At 37.4% G+C, this 26,862-nt stretch overlaps 1 protein-coding gene across 1 annotated transcript in view; it reads left to right on the forward strand.

Annotated features, from left to right (window-relative positions):
• The first annotated feature begins 6,788 nt into the window (after positions 1 to 6,788).
• The window catches only part of LOC145991659 (neuronal acetylcholine receptor subunit alpha-9-like), a 77,920-nt gene continuing 57,846 nt past the window's right edge, over positions 6,789 to 26,862 (forward strand). The window contains exons 1-2 of the mRNA XM_083127724.1: positions 6,789 to 6,910; positions 10,839 to 11,058. Coding sequence (XP_082983850.1) covers positions 6,833 to 6,910; positions 10,839 to 11,058 — 298 coding nt within the window. The 5' untranslated portion in view covers positions 6,789 to 6,832. The remainder of the gene's footprint in view (positions 6,911 to 10,838; positions 11,059 to 26,862) is intronic.

Below are 26,862 nucleotides of genomic sequence, written 5' to 3' on the forward strand. Positions count from 1 at the left end.
AAATAATGCTCAACTATGAATATTTTTTCCTCCGTCGAGAGACCCATTTCCAACAACAACTGCACAACACAACTTCCTTTTCACTACTGCGAACACGTGCAGCTGGAGCTATGCCCCGTCGACAAACGCAACCACGTGTTCGAGATGCGCGAGTTTCAGTACTGTATATTTTGGCGCATACCTTATATTCATGATAAGATTCAACTGTAATTCCAGGTTTTCAAGGCGAACTTTCCAAAAATTCAAGAGTACAAGCAGATGTTTTTCAGCCTTACGTATTACCGCCTCTCGCCAACCACACACATACAAACAAATATATTAACAATATAAAGGGTCTGTGCGATTCCTATGTATCCAAAAATTCTAATTCAATTATACGGTATACATATTTAAAATATTTAATTTAACATGCGGGGTTTGCATTTGCCATTTCACATACTCAGACTAAAAATACATCTATAAACACAAGTCACAAATGTGAAAAACTTGCCTCAGGGAATTAATAAATATGTATAAATTAAATGGGATCTGGATTAATAAAAGATTGCATTTTTCACAATGGGGAAAAATTCACGCAGAATTCCCTGAATTCAAGGAATTCCAGGTGAGTTGCCACCCAGGTATTGTGCAGTAAATTATACATGCTTAATTGATTCTTCATATCAACAAAGTAACTTGCTAACAACACAAGTATAGTATTACAATAATTTTGAAAATGATGTATGCAAATGGAAATTTGGTTAGAAAATTAATAATTGGTTGTTAATATACCTATTAAGATTTCTTAAAGTTCTTTTTAACCTACCTACCAAATCAGTATTGAATGAAGTTTCAAGTTTAATATACCATTCATCATTTCCCTCTACATTGTACAGTAACCAGTACATTTACTTCAAACATGTAGCCATATTTCTGACACACCCTGTACAGCATCAGCTATTATAATAGACATGCCAAGTATTACTAATGTTTAATTTTAATTGGTAAGCAATTATGCTCGACAACAATAGTTTTTACTAAAGATCAATCTTGCACTCAAGAGCCAGTAGGACGTCTGACAGAAATCTCGGGTTCGGAGGGGTACGAACTGAGCTACGATGTGGTTTTGGGTACCCGGTGGCTAGATCGATAATGTATGGAGCCCTAAGTGGTACGTGACAATCAGTGCATCTATGCGTGTTCTTTCATCTAGTGCGTCGAACTATAACTAATTCTCGTCGCTCGATTAACGCAAAAGAATGACATTATTGTCCACTTTAGGAGACACTATATAAATTGGAGACAGCAAAAAACGGGGGGGGGGCAAGGGGCGTTTGGTGTGGGGACTTTTCAGGACATACTTGTTGGTGGGGGGAATCCTCTGCACTCCGCGCGTGCATAATAGAGCGCTCTTCCACAAATACAGCGGGCTGTCCAGGCTGGTCTGACATGAAATCAAAAACTGTTCTTAATTTTTGCAGCTTTGTTAATACCTTTGGAATCCCTCCACAATGAACAAATTGATTACTACCTCTAAAAAGGCGTGTCCTTCACGAAGAGTGTTTAATGGCTTCTTGTAGCGTTATTAAAGGTCAAAGAACCAATAAATTCTAATGGGTTATATTGGGTTCCGCTGCAGCACCGGAATCTTTTTTCTCGCACAATTTAAATTAGGTCCAAGTTGTGTATTGTTTCATTTCAATATGGATCTTTGACCCTATTTATAGTGATCCGGAGAAAAGGTTCCTGGGCCGCATTAAATTCATCCGGAAAAAGTTTGCTAGACCGTATTTAAATTTATCCTGAAGAAAGATTCCTGGAACGAATTGAAATACTTTACAGATAAGAAGGTTCTTTACGGTCCAGAACCCATTTACGCTTGCCATTTTCTCTCCTGGACCGGAATTGAATTTATAAAATTCCTGGGCCTTTAACAACCCTGCCCTCTGGCGAATCATAACGCAACGAGCAATTCCTGTAATTCTGTATTCGCATGTGATCTTATCAATGGAATAAATTGGTAGCTGAAATTGCTCTCATTGTTTATACAAAAGAATCAATTGTTATTGCCCTACGTATCACGAACACTGATAACATAATTAAATACTCTGTTGGCAACTCCATTTATGGCAGATAGATGACCTCCTAAATAGATTTCCTTGTTTTTACAGACTTTGTGAGAGAATTGCCACTGCAAAGTATGGTGATCGTATTCGCTTCATGTAAGTATAAACGGCAGTGTTTTAGTTTTGCTCTCTATTTTACGAGGTGCAGTCAAAAGATTCCCGGACTGGTGTTTTATTTGCATAAAATTTGAAGTTGTGGGCGGTAATTGACCCCTGCAAGTACACTTGACCGTTAATGTTTGCCCCCCTAGAACTCATTTCCGTCCAAGGTTGGAGACAATGCCCCCCTGCCGCCTGTAGTTGCGGCACTGGAATACACAATAAAATCTTAGTTTTAAAAGTTGTTCAAACACAGAAATGGTATTCGAAGATTATTTTAAGGGAGTTTGCACTCAACTCCTTTGATTTTTCCCGAGTATTTACTGCTTTCATTTTTGAATTTCTGGAGGGGCTATAGCCCTATCCGTCCCTTCCCTGCGTACGCCAGTGTCCCCCCCCCCCTCTGAGGCGGTCACTAGCGTGGTCTAGTATCGTGGTCATCAAATCCTTGAAGACCCTCAAAACATGAATGGGAAAAGAGAGGTGACCTATGTATCAGGACTGAGAGAAGTGCTTGAATCATTTTTTTTATACATCACTTTTGTCCAAGGCACAGTTCGACCTACATTGGATAAAAATTATGTATAAAGAAGCGAATTGCACTAATATTAATAGAAATACATTTTGTGGGTAAAATGCTGACAATTTAATTTTATTAATAAAACATTAGATTTGGTAATTTAGGAAACTAGAAGTCATAAGATGAAATTGTGTAATGATTTGCTAATTAATTATGATATGGGTTATCCTCATTGGCAATTCGTTAGGAATCTATAACCAATAAATGGGTGCTGATTAATACCTATGGAGTGATTACGTAGTAAATACAACCCAAACTTGTTTTTATCTCTAGGGTGCAAAGGGTGACCTTCCACGTAGTACACCCAATTGTCAACCTCACTTCCACGTAGTACACCCTGGATTGTTTTTTGCAGAATAACGAGGCTCTGGCGACTGGCTCTGTGACTAGTATAAGTCTGTGTGTTGTCCTGTTTTTTGACCTTATGTGTGCGGAGTGCCCCTTTAGAGCCTTAGTTTTTAACCTAGATCAGAATATTTTAAGATTTTAGTTATGCAACATTACAGTTACGTCATTTGTTATAACGTGACGGGTGCGAAATAGCCTAAGTGCTGACGCACCCAAAATTTTAAATTCAAATTGTTTTTCTCTCTGAATATATTATGGGCAATACAACTGTACAAAAGGTCCAATATGTGTTAATTGTCAGAGAAAATATCTGTACTGCGGTAACGATGTAGTTGTCATTATCAGAGGCCATTTTATGAGCCACCTTAGTAGAAGAGTGCTCCTGGGTATTGTGGAGGTCAAAGAGATCGCCGATCTTATCTCTAAAATAACATCAACAATGTGACTATGTTCCTAGACTAGACTGATCGTTTGATCTGTCTGTAATGCTTGTGTATTTACCCATGCAATGACATGAACGCATGGCATCTGTTCATTTGCATGAATGTTGTCACGGGGGAGCCAGAGAGGGATCGTGGCCCACTCTGCTTATGTTTCCCCTTTCTCTTTTTCTTTCTTTCTCTCTCTGTTTTTATTCACGCACACCTTTTCTCATGGGGACAGACAGATACAATTTTCCCCCACTTTTAAAGCTTGTTAGCATGTTTAACTACATGAAGTGATTTATAACAACTGATTTCTAAGACCAATAATTTGGTGCTATTTTTCGAAAATAGTATGATATTGAATTTTGGTGTGTTGGTTTGATAGTTAACGAAACTGCATTTTTAGCACACTGTATCAAAGTGGAATATGAAGGTTTCATTGGTTTGCTTTATTTTACTTCGCTCTTCTTCAACTTTTGGCTAATCGCGAGGATGAGAATGAATTAGCATGCAATGTTAATTTCACATCATTGTCTAGTGTTTTAAACTACAATTATTCTGACACTACGTTTCGAGAGAGCACGTCTTCTCTCTCTCTCTTTTGTGATAAAATCACAGGTCTGTCGTAGGTTCAATTCCTACCACAGGCAAAGAAAATTTGTTCACCTGAAGACGATAGGTGTTCTCTAGAAACCTAGTGCTAGAATATAAGTATAGTTTAAAGCACTAGACAATGAACAATGTCAAATTAACATTGCATGTTAATGTAGAACCATTGTCACTAACATTAAAAGAGTGATGAGAATGAATGGTGACAAAATTAAAGTGATGGGAGAGAGAATATTTTTCCATGTTTTGTATGCAACAGTCTGAAATTTGAAAACTTTCAGCTTGAAGTCCAAGAGAACCGAAATGGAAAATATTTACAACGTCTTAGTGTTTGGTGACAACAATGTACCATCTTTATGCTTTCAGTGTCCTCTATCGTGACGGTGCAGTGCAGTGCCGCTGAGAAGAGGCTTCTGGACTTGCTGCTGGCGAACTACAGTTCTGCTGTTCGGCCCAGCCCAACACCTAAGGATGTGATGCATATAACGTTAACTCTGGCGCTCTACAACATTATTGAAGTGGTGAGTTTAGCCTGTGAAAAAATCACTTTTGGGAACATTAGAACTAATTTTGAAGATTCCTTTCAAACAGATAATTTGAGAAGCCTAGCATATTTAACTAATGTTTAACTGAATCATTATGTAATTGGTTTCGGTTCAGATATTAACATTTTTCTGTAGTGAAGTAATGTAGCCAAGTAATCATGGACATTCTTCCAGGGGAGGGGGGCAAGAAAGGTAATTTTTCCAGTGGGTGTCCAACAAGGCATATTTTCCCCCATGACAGTGTTGCCCTCTCAAAAAACACTCCTTCAGCATGAAGTTATCAAATTCCTGCAACGCTTTTATAATAATTAACACAAATTACTATGACTGAAATGGATTAATGTGTTGTGACTGTCCTCTATTACAGCACAAGTTCTTCTTTGCGTTGTAAATTTAAAGGATTTCATTTATATTAGTTGTAAACGTCAAATGTTAATGTTCAAGTTAGTGTAAAATGATCAATAACGTTTGTTTCCTGTCTTGTGTTAAATTGTGTAATGTTTATGTTCTTGGCAAACATTGACGTTGTTACAGTAACAGAAATAACAGTTGTAGAAGATGGTGATAAAATGTTTTCTTTAAAACGTGGTTTGTAGTGTTTTCTTTCGTAAAATATCCAGGTAATTGTAAATTTGATCAGCCAATAGAAGTTTAGCTTTACCTTCACAGATCCTGAAAAAAATCTTTATTGTAATGACAATACACGCATAATGAATCATCGACGATAACAGCACAGTGTAATATATAATTTTAGGTTGACATTTCAGTTTCCAACGGGGAGTGGTCCCCTTTCCTAACACCAATCAGCTAATTCTTGTGTTCGCCTATTTCTTCCCAGCAAGAGAAGAACGAAGTCATTATTACAAATGGGGAACTCATTCAGTCGTGGGTGGACTTCCATCTGAAGTGGAGACCAGAAGACTTCGGTGGAACTGAAGTTGTCAACATACCTTACGACCTTGTTTGGACGCCTGATACGGTAGTATATAACAGGTGGGCCTGTGTTTTTCTTTTTCATATTTCTATGGAAATAGTTTATCTCTATTGTAGTAATATAAAACATTAGTAATATTACTTTAATGTGAAAAGAACATGACCTTCATTAGAGTAGGTTGGGTTGGGTTGCAAAGGCTGCTCTTACAATCGAACCCCTTGATTACAAGGTGACGCCGTTACAACTACGCCATCGAAGAAGCACAATACACTTTATAGTAAACTCTATTGGATATAGTATTACGTAATTCTTGTTGAAAATGTTTAAAAAACAAAGAAGGATTCTTATTCATAACTCTCAAGCTAACCGGGATATAAAGTCGAAACTTTGTGTTAGTCTTACGTTAGTCTTTAGAAGCATTAACATATTGTGACATGTAAATTATTTAATCTGTATTGTCATGCAACGCAAGTATACTCTGAGAGATTCTGTCTTTAGAATTCAAATTTCTAAAAGCAAACAAGTTATTTATGTTGATCCAAAAGTATTAGAGTTGCGGTTACCGTCTATACTTTAGAAAGTATCGTAGAATGTGGTGGCGAAGTATTAACTACGCGCGGGTTGTTCTCAAATTAATACTAATTTCCATTAAATTACAAAAAGTTCATGTTTAAATATGAAATAGGAATGTCAAAGTAAAGACTTGTACTTTAAAAAAGGTGATACAAATATTTGCCCTTACGAAATATGTATATGTACGGAGATTAAAATGTTATTTATATGTATTATTAGCAAATCATACTTTTGTCATTACTATAGTAAACTTACGAAACGTAATAGTAACAATTACTGTTACATAGTAGCGGCGATTAGGTTTCAAAACTGTGGGGCAAGGACAGTTTAGTTTACCTTGTTAGATAAGGTTTAGCATAGAGTGGGGACAAAAGTGACAAAAAGTGAGGGGCGACTGCCTTCTGTTACAGTGAGACCATACGATTAGTCGTTTCAAACAAGAACTAGCTTTTGTAGGGTATAAATAAATGTAACAGAGGGAACTAAATCTCTCTCTTGTGTTGCACAGTGCTTCCGAGAGCTACCTGGATAACATCATGAACACCAGAGTGAGCCTGAAGCACACGGGGGAGATCACCTTCCTGTCCCACGGCATCTTCAAGACGTCCTGCAAGATGAACGTCGCCTTCTTCCCCTTCGACCGACAGAGCTGCCAGATGAAGTTCGGGTCTTGGACGCAGGACAGGAGCCAGGTCAGTCATGTTATGGTCAAGGAGGAAAAGAAACGTTCAGTATCGATTAGGGTTGAGCCGATGCATCGATATTCATTTTCCGATACATGCCGATACTTTCCCGGAATCTAATTATCCTACAAATTATGAAAAATTGAAACTTTCTATTTATTTTTCACCAATTTTGCATGAAAAACTGAATGTTGTGCTTATATAACATCATTTTAAGATTCTGATGTAATGCTTGAATATTCTAAAGCAAATTTCTTCGTAAATTGATGCATACTCGTATAATTGGAGAACAATACTCATACACTAATATTGATCAATATTTTCAACAACTTTATTTATTACAATTTTCGAAGTATCGATATCGGTAAGTGTATCGGCTCAGGCCTAGTGTCGATGCAAAGCTTATAAACTGTTCTACAAATACGTCGTAAGCAGATTACATACACTTTTTTCTCTTGAGAAACGTTTAACACATGTCTTAATCCATTTCACTTGGTTTGGAACGCTGGTGAAGTTTTATAGTGCGCATAAATGCATAATTGAGGCGTTTATGTATATTTGAGCTCAGTGTGCACAAAGGGATTGGCAACTCTGTCACTTGAGACGAGGCCCTGTGCTTCAGGGGAGGTCCGCGCCAATAAAAACAATCGTTTGTGTACGGTTTATAAGGAGCTGGTGCTTCAAATTAACAACTAATCTGATTTCTCCTGACTTCACTGATTGACACACTTAAAAGTATCCAAAATTACTGAAATGGTGAATAGGTTTTCTCTGGATATCAACAGGGTGATCCCTGAAGATGGGAGTGACGTTAGCTCTCGAAAGCTCGGAAGCCTATCCGGTTGATATCCGAGAACACCTCTTCGTCGTTCGCCGCCAGGAAAGCTTCAAGAATTATTTACTGGAATCATATTCTGACAAAGTACTATTAGTTTAATTATAGAATTACAGAATTAAGAATAGAATTGTAGAAGTGAAAATACTACGGTATTTTATATGAAATAATGTAAATTCACTACAGCGTCAAAATTCAATGAAAAATAAACAAAAGAATTCTCTCTCTTTCTGGCTCTATTGCCCTTGGTGAGCCTTGGCCTCCTCCACAATCAGCCTTCATTTTACTCAGTCATCAATTCTTCTCCTCCATCCTTTAATTTTGATCGTCCGCAAGGTTGCAGCAACGTCGTCTATCCATTGAAGTTGTGGTCTGCCCTATCTTCTTCCGTGGTGAAGCTTTTCTCTCGACATTCTACTTGGCATCCGGTCTTTCATCATTCTCTCCACATGTCCAAACCACTTTATTCTCTGAGCTTTGACAAATTTCACTATATCCTGGCCTTTTATTAAATCATCTAGCTCTGCATTATACGAGGGTCACTATTTATATTTTTAGCCTAACAATGAAAAAACTGGAATTTGGCATTGAAAACTGCTTTATTGTTGTTCGAAGTATTCTCCTTTATGGTCAATACACTTTTGCATTCGTTCGAACCATTTGTCAAAGCAGTTTTTCCAATCTTCTTGAGACACCTCCATAATATGGTTTTTGAACGCATCAACGGCGTCTTCCGCCGACGAAAATCGTTGTCCACGCAATTTATTCTTGACATTCGGGAACAAGAAGAAGTCATTTGGTGCCAAATCAGGACTGTACGGCGGATGAACCATCAATTCGATTTTTTGACTGTTCATAAAGTCGGTTGTTAGACGAGATGTGTGACAGCTGACATTGTCTTGATGAAGAATGATCCGACGGCGTTTGTTTGTTTTCCGTATTTGACCGAAGACCTCTGGCAAACAAATTGTTGTGTACCATTCAGAGTTGACCGTTCTACGTTCCTCTAAAGGCACAGTTGCCACATGACCAGTTTTCAAGAAAAAACAGGCGACCATTTGTTTCGATGTGCTTCGAGCGCGAACAACTTTTGTTGGATTGGGTTCATCTTGAAACACCCATACAGTCGACTGCTGTTTACGTTCCGGCTCATATGCATATATCCATGATTCGTCACCTGTTACAATCTTATATACGACTTCTGAAGCACCACGATTGTATTTATTGAGCATTTCTTTGCACCAATTGACGTGAGCGTCTTTTTGAGTTTTTGTCAAATTGTGTGGGATCCAACGAGAACATACCTTTCTCACAGCTAAATGATCATGTAATATTTTATATATGCTGGTGGAACTAATGCCTATGGTTGCCTCAATCTCACAGTATGTCACATGACGATCTTGCAGTATTAGGTTTTGCGCAGCTTCAATGTTTTCTTGAACAACAACTGATTTTGGACGACCTTCACGAATCTCGTCGGTGAGCGAATGGCGGCCACGATTAAATTCGTTATACCAGCGTTTCACAGTGGCAAAGGATGGGGCTTCATCGCCAAATGTGGAAGTAAGTTGATCGATGCACTCTTGTCTTGATAATCCACGTCGAAAATCGTAAAAAATCATCGCACGAAAATGTTCACGAATTAATTCCATTTTATTGTTGTCGCGCAATCTCCAAGGCAACATAAACAACACAAATCAAGCTATTGACAAAACATTTGAAGTACGTTATGGTCAATAATGCCAGACGATTCCGTGCAAACGTCAAATCGCGCCTAACTTCAATCAGTGTTGCCAAGGCTCAAAATATAAATAGTGACCCTCGTATCTTACATCTACTGGAGAATAAGAAACAAAATAATCATGATAGAGAATGTTATTGGATATGATTAAAAATTGCTGCTTTGATACGTAAAATAATAGTTGGATATTAACACAACCAGTGGCACACCGGAAGTGAAAAGAAACAATAGTTCAAGAACTGTTTATTGCTCTTAGATAATAATGCGGAATTTATAAATTATTAATTATAATAATGTTTATATTATGATTTTTGTACTTCAGACTAAGGAACAAAAATCTGATTTTTCAAACCTCTGAAAAATAGGCCCCGCGTATATTGTGTGCCCCAGGGTCACAGGGCCCACCCTACGTGCACGTTATTACAGAATACAGGTAAAGCATTTGACTGCTTGCAACAATCTTGAAGGTTCATAGTCATGTAGAGTTAGGGGCAGGCTCGTAGCCAGAATTTTATTTCCAGGGGGAGGGGGACGGAGCGCATCCCTCATGAGCAGCCGCCATCCAAAGGCGAAAAAGCGGAAGTAGAAGCCCTAAAAATGAATTTCTCAGTATATTACAACTTATTATAAAATATGTTTAATATTGCTAAGAAAATAAAATAAATTACCATTCTCGTATGTATTATTTAGATTAGATATTTGTAGGATTTCGGGGGGAGAACACTTCGACGACCTTAGCCCTCCCCCTGGCTACGTGCATGGGTAGGGGGCTTTACATATTCACGGTCTCTGCAATTCTGGAGATGATGAGATCATCACCACGTCCCGCCGGACACATATGACAAAGATCTAAGGAACAATTACATACTTTATGGACAGTAAGGCCAATGGAGACTGGATCTACAGTTTAAAGTGAGATCCGACCCACTATGTGCCTCCACCGTGTACCGAAACCGGGGCCCCTTGATTACAATGCGGCGACGAATTACATATGTAGAATATGTACACCTGTATAGTAATAGAATATAGAAGTTTATTATATTGGTAGAAGTGCAATGAGTACAATGTTGTATTCATAATTCTATCAAAGTGCCTCCCCGATGGCGCAGTGGAAGCGTCGTCGCCTTGTAATCAAGGGGTCCCGGATTCGATACCCGGTGAAGGCACATAGTGGTTCGGATCCCACTTTAAACTGTAGGCACAGTCCCGGTTAGCCTTACTGTGCATAAAGTGGACTTAAAACACCAATTCAATCAATATTCATAATTCTATCAACTTTTTATAACTTTTGGATGTCAATGAGAAATGTAGTCTGACTGGATATTTGAGGACATATTTTGCCACTTTTATCTCGTATGCAGATTATCTTGGAAAGGGACCGCGACATCGAGAAGGCGAGCAAAGTGTACGAGACCAACGGGGAGTTCGAGCTCATCTCGCTCAAAGCCAGGGAGGACAGCTTCAACGACCCGTGCTGCAACTCACCCGTGGCCACCATCACTTACACCATCGTCATAGCTCGGAGGACGGCATTTTATTTGTTCACCTTCGTCATGCCGAGCATCCTCATCAATATCATCAGTAAGTAGACCATTTTGTATATGTGAATGTAGTTGAGTTACTTTGGGGGCATACCATGTCAAAGAAACCCTTACTCAACATTTTTGAAATAAAATGCAATGCTGTAACTTCGTGCGTGAACAATCTACACTTCTAATTTGAATAAAAATTCAAGTATTATACATAATTAAGTTAGAAGGTATTTTACATGTTGTTAGTTTACTTTAACTTTTTCATTTACTTTTGTTTAGTATTGTGTCCCAATTAATTTCTCCTTCAACTGTTACATTTCGCCTTGAACTCCACTACAACTAAATAAAATTGTAGAAAAAGTTATTTTCTGAATAACATGATGGCCAGGGAGGGGGGGGGGGTTCTGGCCCCCATAATTCATTTCGGTTGGCCCATGTTGCGTACCCTAGTTTAAATGTCACCGCACGCCACTGGTAGGTTGCCACCAAAAATGGTGGTAATGGAACACCCCTTTTGGTGTTCATGCAAAATTGCAGTTTTTAATACCACTTTTGGTGCCCTGTTACACCATTTGATGTTGTGCCACACCAATTACAGTGTTACACCATTTTTGGTGGCAACTAAGTTGCATGGGAAATTTCTCATCCTTGTATCAATATCCAAATGTAACGAGGTAAAATATATGTATGATATTTTATATTCGCAAATATATTCTGATAGTAGCTACGTAGAGTCCAACAATTCAACTTTGATTATTTCCTTCATGCAGTGCGATGAACATTGAACGGGAAGGAAATGGCACAATCATTTTCCGTCCTTTCAAATTTCATGTAATAAATTTGATAAATCTCAGTATCCTCTACTATTTCACACCTTTCGCAGAGGAAACCAACGAATAAGGCCAACAATAAAGTTTCTCAGTCAATCACTCTGTAGAGATATTTTTTCTTCTCAAAAATCAAAATGCCTAATATACTGCTTACCATCCTTCACAACTCCTGCCTGAAACAATTTTTCCAAATCAGGAACAGACCTTCCATTTCGGATTGTTTACACTTTTTTCGTAAATTCCGAAAATCCCTTCTCCAGTATGTCATCAATAACTCCCGGTCCCCCTATTTTATCACTTCACAGCACCGACAAACAATAGAGATCCTGTAATGTAAATAATATGAACGAAACACTCGCTGCAAATTTCACACGACAGAAGAAAGCAAAAGTCAACCTCCCACGGTACGTTGTGTCCGGTCCGCTATGCCCGAAAACCAACCCCTGTGAAGTTGGCCCGACCCATTCGCGTTGCCCACTTCAAAACTAGTCAGGACGTTAGTTCTTCGTTAGTTCTCGATAGTTCTCATAAAATTTTCGTTAGTTCCGAAAATACATAGAAACTATTAAGGAAATAAATGGGTCGGGCCAACTTCACACTTTTTCGACCCATATTCAAATTCGAACCGAAAACCATCCAGATCGATTGATTTTCGTTAGTTCCCGTTAGTTCTCATAAAATTTTCGTTAGTTCTCAAAATTTATCCAATTTATTCGCCGAACATAAAATCGAGGTAATTTGCAGTTTTCCAGTTTTCACACGGAAATTTTATCAAAAAATGGTCCGTATTGGTAGAATGTAGAGAGTATGAGTCAATTATATTGAAACTTTAGTCATTTTATCAAATTTATCCAATTTATTCACTGAATAAATGATTAGAAGAAATGAGTTGTCCTGAACGGCCAAATTTCGTTGCCCACCTCAAACCTAGTCAGGACGTTAGTTCTTCGTTAGTCCTCGATAGTTCTCGTAAAATTTTCGTTAGTTCTCAAAATTTATTCAATTTATTCGCCGATTAGAAAATGGAAGCAATTTGAAATTTCCCAATTTTGACGCGGAATTTTTCTCAAAAAATGGTCCGTATTGAAAGAATCTAGAGAGTATGTGTCAATTTTGTTGAAAATTTAGTCATTTTATCAAATTTATCCAATTTATTCACTGAATAAATGATTAGACGAAATGTGTTGTCCTGAACGGCCAAATTTCGTTGCCCACCTCAAAGCTAGTCAGGACGTTAGTTCCTCGTTAGTCCTCGATAGTTCTCGTAAAATTTTCGTTAGTTCTCAAAATTTATTCAATTTATTCGCCGATTAGAAAATGGAAGCAATTTGAAATTTCCCAATTTTGACACGGAATTTTCTCACAAAATGGTCCGTATTGGTAGAATGTAGAGAGTATGGGTAAATTTTGTTAAAACTTTAGTCATTTTATCCAATTTATCCAATTTATTCACTGAATAAATGCTTAGACAAAATGTGTTGTCCTGAATGGCCAAATTTCGTTGCCCACCTCAAAGCTAGTCAGGACGTTAGTTCCTCGGCAGTTCTCGATAGTTTTTACAAAATTTTCGTTTGTTCCGAAAATACATGGAAACTATTAAGGAAATAAATGGGTTGGGCCAACTTCACACTTTTTCGACCCATATTCAACTTCGAACCGAAAACCATCCAGATCGATTGATTTTCGTTAGTTCCCGTTAGTTCTCATAAAATTTTCGTTAGTTCTCAAAATTTATCCAATTTATTCGCCGAACATAAAATCGAGGTAATTTGCAGTTTTCCAGTTTTCACACGGATATTTTATCAAAAAATGGTCCGTATTGGTAGAATGTAGAGAGTATGAGTAAATTATATTGAAACTTTAGTCATTTTATCAAATTTATCCAATTTATTCACTGAATAAATGATTAGACGAAATGTCTTGTCCTGAACGGCCAAATTTCGTTGCCCACCTCAAGCCTAGTCAGGACGTTAGTTCTTCGTTAGATATCGATAGTTCTCGTAAAATGTTCGTTAGTTCTCAAAATTTATCCAATTTATTCTCCGATTAGAAAATGGAAGCAATTTGAAATTTCCCAATTTTGACACGGAATTTTTCTCAAAAAATGGTCCGTATTGATAGAATCTAGAGAGTATGGGTCAATTTTGTTGAAGCTTTAGTCATTTTATCAAATTTATCCAATTTATTCACTGAATAAATGCTTAGACGAAATGTGTTGTCTTGAACGGCCAAATTTCGTTTCCCACCTCAAACCTAGTCAGGACGTTAGTTCTTCGTTAGTCCTCGATAGTTCTCGTAAAATTTTCGTTAGTTCTCAAAATTTATCCAATTTATTCGCCGATTAGAAAATGGAAGCAATTTGAAATTTCCCAATTTTGACACGGAATTTTCTCACAAAATGGTCCGTATTGGTAGAATGTAGAGGGTATGGGTAAATTTTGTTCAAACTTTAGTCATTTTATCAAATTTATCAAATTTATTCACTGAATAAATGCTTAGACAAAATGTGTTGCCCTGAACGGCCAAATTTCGTTGCCCGCCTCAAAGCTAGTCAGGACGTTAGTTCCTCGGCAGTTCTCGATAGTTTTTATAAAATTTTCGTTAGTTCCGAAAATACATGGAAACTATTAAGGAAATAAATGGGTCGGGCCAACTTCACACTTTTTCAACCCATATTCAAATTCGAACCGAAAACCATCCAGATCGATTGATTTTCGTTAGTTCCCGTTAGTTCTCATAACATTTTCGTTAGTTCTCAAAATTTATCCAATTTATTCGCCGAACAAAAAATCGAGGTAATTTGCAGTTTTCCAGTTTTAACACGGATATTTTATCAAAAAATGGTCCGTATTGGTAGAATGTAGAGAGTATGAGTAAATTATATTGAAACTTTAGTCATTTTATCAAATTTATCCAATTTATTCACTGAATAAATGATTAGACGAAATGTGTTGTCCTGAACGGCCAAATTTCGTTGCCCACCTCAAACCTAGTCAGGACGTTAGTTCTTCGTTAGTCCTCGATAGTTCTCGTAAAATTTTCGTTAGTTCTCAAAATTTATCCAATATATTCGCCGATTAGAAAATGGAAGCAATTTGAAATTTCCCAATTTTGACACGGAATTTTTCTCATAAAATGGTCCGTATTGATAGAATCTAGAGAGTATGGGTCAATTTTGTTGAAGCTTTAGTCATTTTATCAAATTTATCCAATTTATTCACTGAATAAATGCTTAGACGAAATGTGTTGTCCTGAACGGCCAAATTTCGTTGCCCACCTCAAACCTAGTCAGGACGTTAGTTCTTCGTTAGTCCTCGATAGTTCTCGTAAAATTTTCGTTAGTTCTCAAAATTTATCCAATTTATTCGCAGATTAGAAAATGGAAGCAATTTGAAATTTCCCAATTTTGACACGGAATTTTCTCACAAAATGGTCCGTATTGTTAGAATGTAGAGAGTATGAGTAAATTTTGTTCAAACTTTAGTCATTTTATCAAATTTATCCAATTTATTCACTGAATAAATGCTTAGACAAAATGTGTTGCCCTGAACGGCCAAATTTCGTTGCCCGCCTCAAACCTAGTCAGGACGTTAGTTCCTAGTTAGTCCCCGATAGGTCTCGTAAATTTTTCGTTAGTTCTCAAAATTTATCCAATTTATTCGCCGATTAGAAAATGGAAGCAATTTGAAATTTCCCAATTTTGACACGGAATTTTTTTCACAAAATGGTCCGTATTGATAGAATCTAGAGAGTATGGGTAAATTTTGTTCAAACTTTAGTAATTTTATCAAATTTATCCAATTTATTCACTGCATAAATGCTTAGGCAAAATGTGTCGGCCTGAACGGCCAAATTCCATTGCCCACCTCAAACCTACTCAGGATGTTACTTCTTTGTTAGTTCTCGATAGTTCTCGTAAAATTTTCGTTAGTTCTCAAAATTTATCCAATTTATTCGCCGATTAAAAAATGGAAGCAATTTGAAATTTCCCAATTTTGACACTGAATTTTTCTCAAAAAATGGGCCGTATTGGTACAATGTAGAGAGTATGGGTCAATTTTGTTGAAAATTTAGTCATTTTATCAAATTTTTCCAATTTATTCACTGAATAAATGCTTAGACGAAATGTGTTGGCCTGAGCGGCCAAATTCCGTTGCCCACCTCAAACCTAGTCAGGATGTTAGTTCTTCGTTAGTTCTCGATAGTTGTCATAAAATTTTATTTAGTTCCGCAAATGCATAGAAAAAAATTGCTGTGCCCACTCGATTGCCCACCCAATCAAATTAAATAAATATATACAATTAGGGAAATGTAAATGGTTCTGTAAGTGTAGGCTGGTACTCACTCCATGTATATTTTACTTGTGAATTTGGAGATACTCGAGAGTTCAAAAGTTTCATCCCATAACAAGCTTTGCTGTCATTTGGCGAAACCTTTGTCTAATAAGCAAGTTTACAAAGATTAGAGAAAATATCTTCTTGAATGAAATTAATTTAAGCTTTTTCTTTCTACTTCCTTAATTTTGTCATTGGAGAGCTAAAAGCATTATGAGAACTTTTTTTTTTTAACACTGCTATGACTGGAAGAAATCAACAAGCTTAGTAAGTTTTATTGGATATTCACAATTATGAGGTATGCTATATGATCAAGACTTAATCAGGATTTAGAAGGATTTGGAGGGTTGCAGCTCCCAGCCTTCAATGGGGAAAAATTGCTTTGAAATCAGCCATATATTGAAGTAAAAAAAGATATTAGGAATGTGGAAGTATGAAAAGTATAACTAACCATCTCGCATGACTTGGGTTAAAGGTTATAGACTAACTGAAACTGTGCATAGATGGGAGTGAGTTCTTGATGTTGTCAACACCGGACCAGCACATAAATCTCGGCCTGGGTATGATCAAAGTAATAAACAATATACAAATAAAAGCATTTTCCTTCCCTTAATCACAATGATGACTATGAATGATGATGATGAAAATTATGAAGGGACACTCATAAAAACAGCCATGCTCAGACCGGGATTCGAACCTGGGACCCCTGGCGTCATAACCCACTGCGATAATCACTCCCCTGGTAATTTGATGTGTCACTTTCTTTATTCTCTGGCAGTTTTATTTGCATAACTGTCATCTTCAAATAATGCAATGTTTCTAAAATTACAATTTTTGATTTGTTCTAATTAATAACGAGTAATCACAAACACTACCATACCGAGGTGACCCAATTTTAATGTAACAGTTTTGTAGGTTTGGAAAAAATCTATAGAATTACTGAACTGATATTATTAGTGGCTAGCACTATTTGCAAGTTCTCTTCCAACATATAAATTTTCACTATCAGTTATGCAGTTCTTATGATTAACTTGCATGAATTTCAAAGATGATGAAGGAAGGGGTGGAAAGAAACTTTGTTCCCTGTGTATATAGCACCGTGCCATGAAGGTACATTAAGGTATCTGGGCCCTACATATGTTTCGATCATCTTGGAGGTGATGTGATCAGCACCACGCTGCGGCCGCTTTTATCCTCTTCCCCCAGGTACCATTTGATTTTATGTTTGGTGGCCCATAGAGCCGCTTTATGTGGGGACAAAGCCGGAAAAATTACGACCTTAGATCACCCACCATGATTTTCCCGCGTAGCAGTCAGACTAGAATCAAATGAGGCTAGAATTTCAGGAAAAATGCAATGGTGAAGGTTTCTTCAACAAATCTTTAATCAGGAAGATGTTACGACTGCATGATTGTAACAAATGTATCATTTTCCAGGTGTTAGAAAACAGTGTCATATATATCACATCACCCGTTTAAAAAATTTGAGTTGAATGCAATATGGCACACGTCCGCTTGGAACACACCGACGTAGTTCCCCCTAATACTAACATGTTTCTATCGACCAATTGTAGCCAGCCTAACTCCTTTCCTTTCTATAGGGGGCGTTAACGGACTTTTGAATCACCCTCTTGTCCCTTATATGTGACTTAGTCAGCATGAGATCAAGAATTACACACGCACACACGCATTCATTATAAATGTGTGTGTGTGTGTGTGTATGTATATATATATATATATATATATATATATATATATATAGTGTGTGTGTGTGTAAAGGTAAGTAGGTAGTAGGGGTCTTTGGTAATATTTTGCGGGGTGGGGGCCAAACTTTGTAGATCCGGCACTGCCAAGAGGATTATCTTGACTGCGGTTACAGGCGCTAGAGACTCATTTGCCTACAAGAATACAGTTTACAGGATGTACTATTCAGGAGGGAGGTTGACATTTGAGTGTGTTCGAATAGGTCACACTTACAGCCCAAATGATATGTAAAAAAGATACGAATTACTGGATACGATGATTAGGTTTGATGAATTCCTTATGTCCAGATTGCTTTCTACACAAGGAAGGTAAGAGGGAAATCGAGAGAGAGAGAGAGAGAGAGAGAGAGAGAGAGAGAGAGAGAGAGAGAGAGAGAGAGAGAGAGAGAGAGAGAGACTGGGGGTAGATACGTGTTAGTCAAACTCACCTAATGCCTTACGTTTGTACTGCCCACCCTAATTTATCAATAAACAGCTTCTGCCCACCAGGTCGAATAATACTGCCGACGTCCCTGTCGACCCATATTCAACTTCGAACCGAAAACCATCCAGATCGATTGATTTTCGTTAGTTCCCGTTAGTTCTCAAAATTTATCCAATATCCTTGCCGAGCATATTTTTTATTTAGTTCTTAACATTAGTCCAAGAAATATGAAGGCCATTTGTGGTTTCCCTATTTTCCGCAGTCGAGTTTGACGATACAGAGGTCCATGTTAGGTTTTAAACAATATTGCCCTGTTTTTTTGTAATACTTAGGTAATTTTGACAAATGTATCCATTGTATTCATGAGATAAATGGGTTGTGAAAATTTGGAATTGGAAGTGGTCGGAGGAAACGGTTTCTCTTTAGGGGGAAATATAAACTTGGGTTTAAAATAATTGTCAGCCACTAAACATAAGTTTTTCTCTTGGCCCGGTACCGGGCCACAGTCCGGCAGTTGAGTGCTCGGTAACCCTAAAACTGAATCAGAAACAGAAATAGAGTGGCCACAAACGGCAAAAAAATCCACTTAAAGCAAAGAAGAAAAAAACGGCTTTCCTAAGACTGTTACATTTAATAAGTAAAAATCACTGACGTTCTTCACCGGAAGTTTGTTGTGTAGCAAGAGAAGAAGGCTTTGGGGAGTGGGGGTTCTAGATCCGACAAAGTAGAATGTATGCACATCATAATTATTATGCACAGTCCAATTAGCATAATCGCTAAACTTTCTAATAAACAGAAATTCACTTTGAAACTTACACTTCCTTTTGGGTGTCATAATGAACTTGCCCCCGATCTTTTGTGACTCTTTGCCCCGCACTATGTCGTCTTAATGCTAAGTCTTGTCTACCTACGAAAAATGTCGTCCGCCCGCCCGCCCCGAGTTTTGGCACCCAATCGATGCTACTGGAATTAACTTAAATTCAACACCACAAACAGAAGGAAATAACAGATCTCTGCTGCACATTATTGCAACTCAGCAACTGTTGTATTATTGAGAGGAAGCGATTCAATGTGCAGTTTGTTTTGTGAAATGACCATTTGAAATATTGTTCACACATTTAAATAGAAATAATTTTCATGAAAGTATAGTATTAATTATTTCTGCTTTCCCACCCCACTCAGGGATATTTGTGCGTCCCCAAAGAATTTTTCAGGACACTGGGATAAATTATACCTTTCCGGAACTGTCCTGGAAAATGCGGGACGTATAGCAACTCCTAGCATTCCCTCTTTAAAATTGTGTTTGTTTATGCCCAGATATGCTAATTGGGATTGGACCTACGGCTGAAAATGGAACCCGGACCACTGTGCCATTACTTTATGCCATCAGGGAGGCTCATTCTTTTGTTATAGATATATACATAAGATTAAATTAAAAAAATCCGGCAATTTTTCAACAACAGAACTCAAAGTTATAAGATACGTTGGGCTCTAAATTTCCATTGCAGTAGCATACTGATCGTAAGTATTACATTAGGTATATATACATGCAGTTCTGCACACGTATTATGAATTGTAAATTTTCTAATTGCCTTGAAACATCTAATAGTTTAATATTAACATTTGCCTCATTTTTATGACATCACCGGCACAAACACATGAAAGTGTGTTTTATGTCTATTATTATTATTTATTTAATTAATTATTTTATTAATGCTCAGATAGGTTAATCAGGACTGGGCCAACAGTTTTAAAATGGAATCTGAATTACTATGCCATATGTCTCCAAGAGTATCCAACCTGGTACCCATTGATTACAAGACAACAGTGTTACCAATATGCCCCTGTGTAGGCACGTAGGACAAAAATAAAGGATACCCTATCTCAGTTATCTCTGGAGCAAGCGCAAGAGATCAAGCCTCTACGCAAATAGTGACGCGAGACGGGTCATCCAATGAACACGTGGAAGCGACTGCAGCTACTAGCATTCGCAGCAGCGTGTACTGCTTCGCTCTGCCCACTCGATCTCCCCCATTCCCTTTCTACCGGTATGCGCGGCCTTGCTCCAGAGATATTCTACTCAGAGAAGAAATTGCCGACATGTCTCTCGTTGTTGCTACATCATGTAAAATTATTTAGCTAGTTCCAAATATAACATTACGAGGCTATAAACTCTTAACTGACACTTCAAGGGAACCTCGCATACATTTAGAAAAAGAAAATAGAAATTTATCCACCTCATATTACTACACCTGACTACAAAACTCAATACATACTGTTGAAAAATCTGCAAATGCAAAAAAGGTAACAATATATGACTTTAGCAATGAAAACTTTCTTGCGTAGTACAGGATATTCCAATCCAACAGTTTAATTCATTATATTTCCTTATGCAAATAAATGTAATATGATATTGTTTTTAATGTAGAATTCAATTCGGGTTGAAAATCTTTGTACTTGAGCACTGGACGTGTAATGTGGTGGTTTAAATTGTATTTTAGTGATATATTTAGTAGAAACGAAATTTAAAAAAAAAATTGAATGATGCTAGAAGTATTGAAGCTCACACTATTATAATTATGTTATCAGGTTAATACATGTGCCCAGTACCTTGCTTATAATAATTGCAAAATTGTGAGTTTCCAACTACTATCTTGTATGGATTTGTGTAAGACATCAGCAGGGAGCATGGGATGCTGGAGATTAGAATAGAATATTGATACTGTGAAAGTTACAGGAGGCAGTGGTCTGAAAATTTGGGAAACCACTCTAGTAAATTGAAAAGGAAGCTTTTACCCCCTTTTTTAAAATCAGAATCCTACTGCGATGTTACATTAATAGGATGAAATGGTTCAAACAAGTGCAACCTCTGCTCACATGAGAAGTACGATATTTCACAATTTCTCTTGCCCTTGATATCCTTTGTTCCACTTTTTTTGTTGCGGCACATCAAAAGATGTCTGTCCGAGGAACGTGCCTTTCTAACGATTTTTACAAGAAAATTGAACATGTAGGAAGCTCAAAGATATTTATGTAATAACCGTAATAGGGTATGTATTTATTACATGTAATTATTATTGCACACATTTCTGTGTATTTTTAGCGGTGGAGGTTTATATGTCATTGGAAGGATTTGGCCAACCACTTAAGTGGAAAGGAAGGAACAGGTTAACATGACCAGGTGGAAATATCTGTTGTTTACTCGTAATTTAATGGTTAAAAGGCGAATAGCTGGGTGGGAAGTAACTCATTGTTTTCACAAGTAATTGTGAGTGTTGACAATTAGTTGAACATGTATAGGGGACGCTTGCAAAAATTAGTATGAAACGGGGTAGGCTGACAATAAGAAGTGGTTTTCCCTGATGGGAATAACATTTGTTCACTTCCTTTCATTTACCTCTTCACACCAGACTAATTACTCGAAGGCAAGGATTTGTTTGCAGCACCAATATATTACTTCCATCATTCACGACCTCCTTCCTTTTGTGATGTACAGTCCTACCTGTCGACCTAATGCCATCCTCCGTGGTGCCTTATTTAGAAATATCTATTGTTCGTAATGGGTCGTTTCAGGGACATCGGACGCAGCAGCAAGCTTTCACGGCCGTGATGTGTAACAAAGCCTCCTTTCCAGCGCCAGGTGTGTACAGGTGTTCGCAAGGGCTGCGTTCTGCCGTGAAAGAAATAGCTGTGAAAGCATTCGTAGACTGGATTCTGTTGTAATTGTAATTTTACCGTTAATGGGGAGAGTTGGTTTTGTTGTAGAACTCAGGGGCTCTGACATTTAGAATTGAGCACGCTACTGAATTTGACTCAATTTCACAGATTATTATTATTATTATTATTATTATTATTATTAAAGCTACCATTTTGATATTACAATAGATATGCAAGTTCGAACATCAAATTCAAAGTAGCCTTTTTGCAGTGGCGTGCGCGGGATTTTCGAAAGGAAAAGGCTTCATATACTATTTTAGTAGTCCGTCCTCATTTTTTTCTTTGCATGCCTTTCACATTCTTTTTTTAGAAATACTGGGTCAAAAGGTATGACCCTCATCAACACACCCCCTTAGGCACGCTATTGCCTATTTGAAATCATTAAGAACTCTAAGGATTGTGTAACCGAGCTACAACCAGGGGTCTCAGGTTCCAATCTCGGCCTGGGAATGGGTAATTGTGACTGTCCATTCATTAATTTCATCATATCATCACTCATCCCCATCTTCGCAATTAGCCAACAAGTGACAGGAAGGCGAAGTAAAATAAACTAAATCAATCAGCCAAATCAAAGGATTGTGTGGTGGTTATTACTAGAATTGTGTAATAATTGGTCCTGTTAAGGTTAAATATTCCCTCCATAAAATTGTAGACACGGGCAGATTTAAATACCTAGGTATATGTGTTGAATGTAATATTTAAAGTGGAGGATGTCTTTCCCTAGGCTATTGTAATTTAAGTAAAGCAGTCTCTTCCCAGCCTATTCTCAAGGCTCAGAGAAATGCCCCCATTTCGAGTACCAAAACTATTAAGAAATCAGCTGACGACATACGTAAATGTATTTACAGCTTTTTCCATCACTTCTGAAATTTTATATCAAGAAGATAGTAATTTATTCGCTAGAAATTGTAGGAATATATCTACTTTATATGGAAAATTTTCGTGGACTTCCTGAGCTTCAAGCATAGACGAATGCGATTGTTCTTTTTTCTGGATTTAAATCTTCTTCCACTACAAATAGTTGTATATCATGTATCTTGTCAAGTGAACTTTGGTTAGGTGTTGCAACACCGAAAATGATAGAAAGAAAAATGTAAGCAGAAATCAGTCCAAGGCCACGGTTTTACCCCCGATGTTGTCTACGCTACCACAGCTTTTCCTCTCTCGCTGGCACTAAACAACAACAACAAATTAAACCATTGGAAAAGCTAAAATTTGTAACCCAATGGTAAGATCTGTAATATGCATAAAACACATCTAAGAAAATAAGTCACTGCGCCCTTGATATGAGCTGAGGTTGTAATGGTATTCGGCATACAAAGGGACAAAATACGGGGCAGCACAACTTCACAGACGATTATACTGTATCTACATCTAGTTGACAGAGCCTCGACCATGTAGTTCTAGGTCATACATCGTGAAAAGGAGATTAACTTTTAGTTGCCTTCGAAAGTCACCCCTTACACTTTGGTATAAAAAATAAACTCTTAAAAAAACGAGAGCTTAAACACCCCTGTGAAGTTGATTTTTTTTTTTTTTTTACTTTGATGTACTAATTCATATGAATACACACATATTCTGATATTGGTGAAGTTTAGAGGTCTTCAAATCATCAATGCAATTTTAAAGAAATGTACTTTGTATCAAGTTTCTTTCCGGTTTTTGTACCGTCACGGAAAATCCGGGAAATATTTTAAAATGTCTCCTTCCTCGCAAAGACACACACTTCACAAGAAAATTATGGATTAAGGACCATGCCTTAGAATATGCTGTTAGGAAGATAAAAGAAACTAACGAAGGACTAAAATTAAATGGTGTGACTCAGTTGTTAGCATGTGCAGATGATGTAGACTTATTAGGGATGATATAAATACAATTAAGGATAATGCTAAAATATTTTTCAAAACTGCTAGAGAGATAGGTTTGGAAGTTAACAAAGAGAAAAGTAAATATATGGTTACAGGTAGGGTGACCAGACGTCCTCTTTTATCCGGACATGTCCTCCTTTTTAGGTGTCTGTCCGGCGTCCGGGCGGATTTTTTAGAAATCTGTAAATGTCCTCCTTTTTTGATAGCATCCAGTAGCGCAACCACAGGGGGCATTGCTCCCCCAACCTTGGACGGAAATGAGTTCTGGGGGGCAAACATTGACGGCTAAGTGTTCAAACAGAGGGCAATTACCACCCACAACTTCAAATTTTATGCAAATAAAAATACTTTTCGTAAAATTTTCTTGCTCGCTTCGCTCGCAGTACCTCCTTTTCTTAGTCTTCTCAAGTTTAGAACTGTAGTTAGGGGATGGCGGAAGTCGGCTCTGGGCGCCGAACGATCTAAATGAAAATAAGTTGTAAAATTGATTGATCGATTTGTGGCTGTAAGTCCACAGAAAGGCTAATCAGAACTAGAGCCTAGAGCTACAGTTTAAAGTGGGATCCGAATCACTCTGCCATGTGCCTCCACCGGGTATCGAACCCAGGACCCCTTGATCACAAGACTACGATGTTACCACTACACCATCGGGGAGGCACAAAAGTTGTAAAAGAGAGAATGCAAGGGCGTCCCATGAAATTATTTGCGCCCTATTAAATCAAAATTGATTTCAGTCTGCAAGAAAAATTGGATCCAGATTGGGCGCGTTAAGTATTCGAGCAATGCTCACCTAGCATCTGGGAGCTGAACACGATCATTTTCCCAACTGAGTCATTAGTGGGGGTGTGCGGGATCCAGAAAAGCCGGTACCGAGATAGGTAAAAAGAATTTCCTGTTCCGATCTCAACTTCGGGAAATTATTTCCACACTTTTCAGGATCCCGAGCAGTCAGGAACCTTCAAATGGTAATTTTTAAAAGTAGTTAATTCTTGAAGTTTTCTGCATTGTAAGTGTCTTGACACTTCTCGAAAATTGTAAAAATAATAATAATAAAATAAAAGACAGTGACGTAAAATTCGTGATTTCCACAGCGTCGGGAAATTTTTAAACATTTCCAGTTCCGAAAATTTCCCGGCTTGATCCGGAAATCGCGATTCTCTCCCGTCCCGACCAAAAATAGTTCTGTCCCGCCCACTCCTAGTCATTACATTAGTACGTATTATTTTAAGTCGTTGCTTCGCAATCTGAGACTTCTCAAACACGTGTAATCTGAGCAGTTCATTTTCGATTGATTGATATGGTTTATTTTAATTCGCTTTTTTGCCTCCTTTGGCTAATCGCAATGATGAGGATGAGCGATGATATCATGATTTTAATGAAGGGACACTCACAAAGAACACTCATGCTCAAGCTGGGATTCGAACGCGGGACCTCTGGCATTGTGGCGCGGTGTGCTAACCACTCCGCCACAGAGGTCGGCCAGTTCATTTTAGAGTCAAATATACGCGATACAAAAACGCGTAGTGTGAATTTTCTTATTATTAAGTCATATTTACTTTTATGAAATAACGAATGATGATGATCTAAGCAAGAATATATCATGCTTTTAAAGGATGGAAGAAACGAATATGAGGTAAAGTGTACGGTGGCTGTCACTTTCCCCTGCTGTTGAAAGAGTGCAAATATGTTCGTGACATTAAAATCATATTTCCTGACACAATATAAACTACCTAAAATTTAAATTTCGTTTTTGGAAATAAGTTAAAGTGAAGCTTATTTGTAACATTTGCATTCACATATGGGGATATTACATTCTAATATCCAAGAATTGGAAAAAATAGTAAAATTCAATGCTTCAAACTATAGATATTCTTAGTTATGGTTGTCATGTTAAACAATAGATTAGGAGATTGCTTTTGTTGCTTAAAAGTAGGAGGAATTTATTGAAAATATCATCAGAATTATCTGTGAGTAAAGTGTTGGTAGTTTTTTTTTATTTTTATATTGATTAAATTATGAGTAATGGCAAAATGTGTTCCCATTTTTTGCGATGTCCTCTTTTTTATGACTTTGTCCTCCTTTTTCACCATGCTATGTCCTCTTTTTTGAATGCATGTGTCTGGTCACCCTAGTTACAGGTCGAAACCAAATGTTAGGTAATAATCAAAATCTAATTATTGATAACAACTGGTTTGAACCAGTTTCCAAATTCAAATACTTAGGAGTAGTATTAACAAGTGAAAATTATATTAAAGAGGAAATAAAAAGTAGGCTTAATTCAGGAAATGCATGTTACTTCTCTCTTCATAAACTTTTGTCTTCTCGTTTAATATCTAAGAAACTAAAAGTTAAAATATTCAAAACAGTAATTTTGCCTGTAGTATTATATGGGTGTGAAACTTGGTCCCTTACATTGAAAGAGGAACATGAATTGAGAGTATTTGAAAATAAGATCCTTAGGAAAATCTTTGGACCTAAAAGGGATGAGGAGACAGGTGAGTGGAGAAGGTTACATAATTTAGAAGTACATAATATGTATTCATGTCCAGATATTATTAGAATAATTAAATCAAGAAGACTTAGATGGGCAGGCCATGTGGCACGAATAAGAGAGGAAGGAGGAGTTTACAGGATCCTTGTGGGGAAACCTGATGGTAAGAGACCTGTAGGAAGGCCAAGACGATGATGGAGGGACAACGTTGAGATAGACCTAAAGGAAATCGGTAGGGATGGAAAAGAGTATATAGATCTTGCTCAAGATAGGGACAGATGGAAGGCCTGTGTTGCTGCAGCCATGAACCTTCGGGTTTAAGAAGGCTAGAGAGTTAGTTAGTTAGTACTCAGAGTTTAACTCACAAAATGATATAAATAGTGAGTTTCCCTACAAAAGTACTATACGTACTATATATTATCTTTCA

Source organism: Lepisma saccharinum, chromosome 8 (assembly GCF_977018435.1).
Source record: "Lepisma saccharinum chromosome 8, izLepSacc3.1, whole genome shotgun sequence".
In the NCBI taxonomy this organism is placed as follows: Eukaryota; Metazoa; Arthropoda; class Insecta; order Zygentoma; family Lepismatidae; genus Lepisma; species Lepisma saccharinum.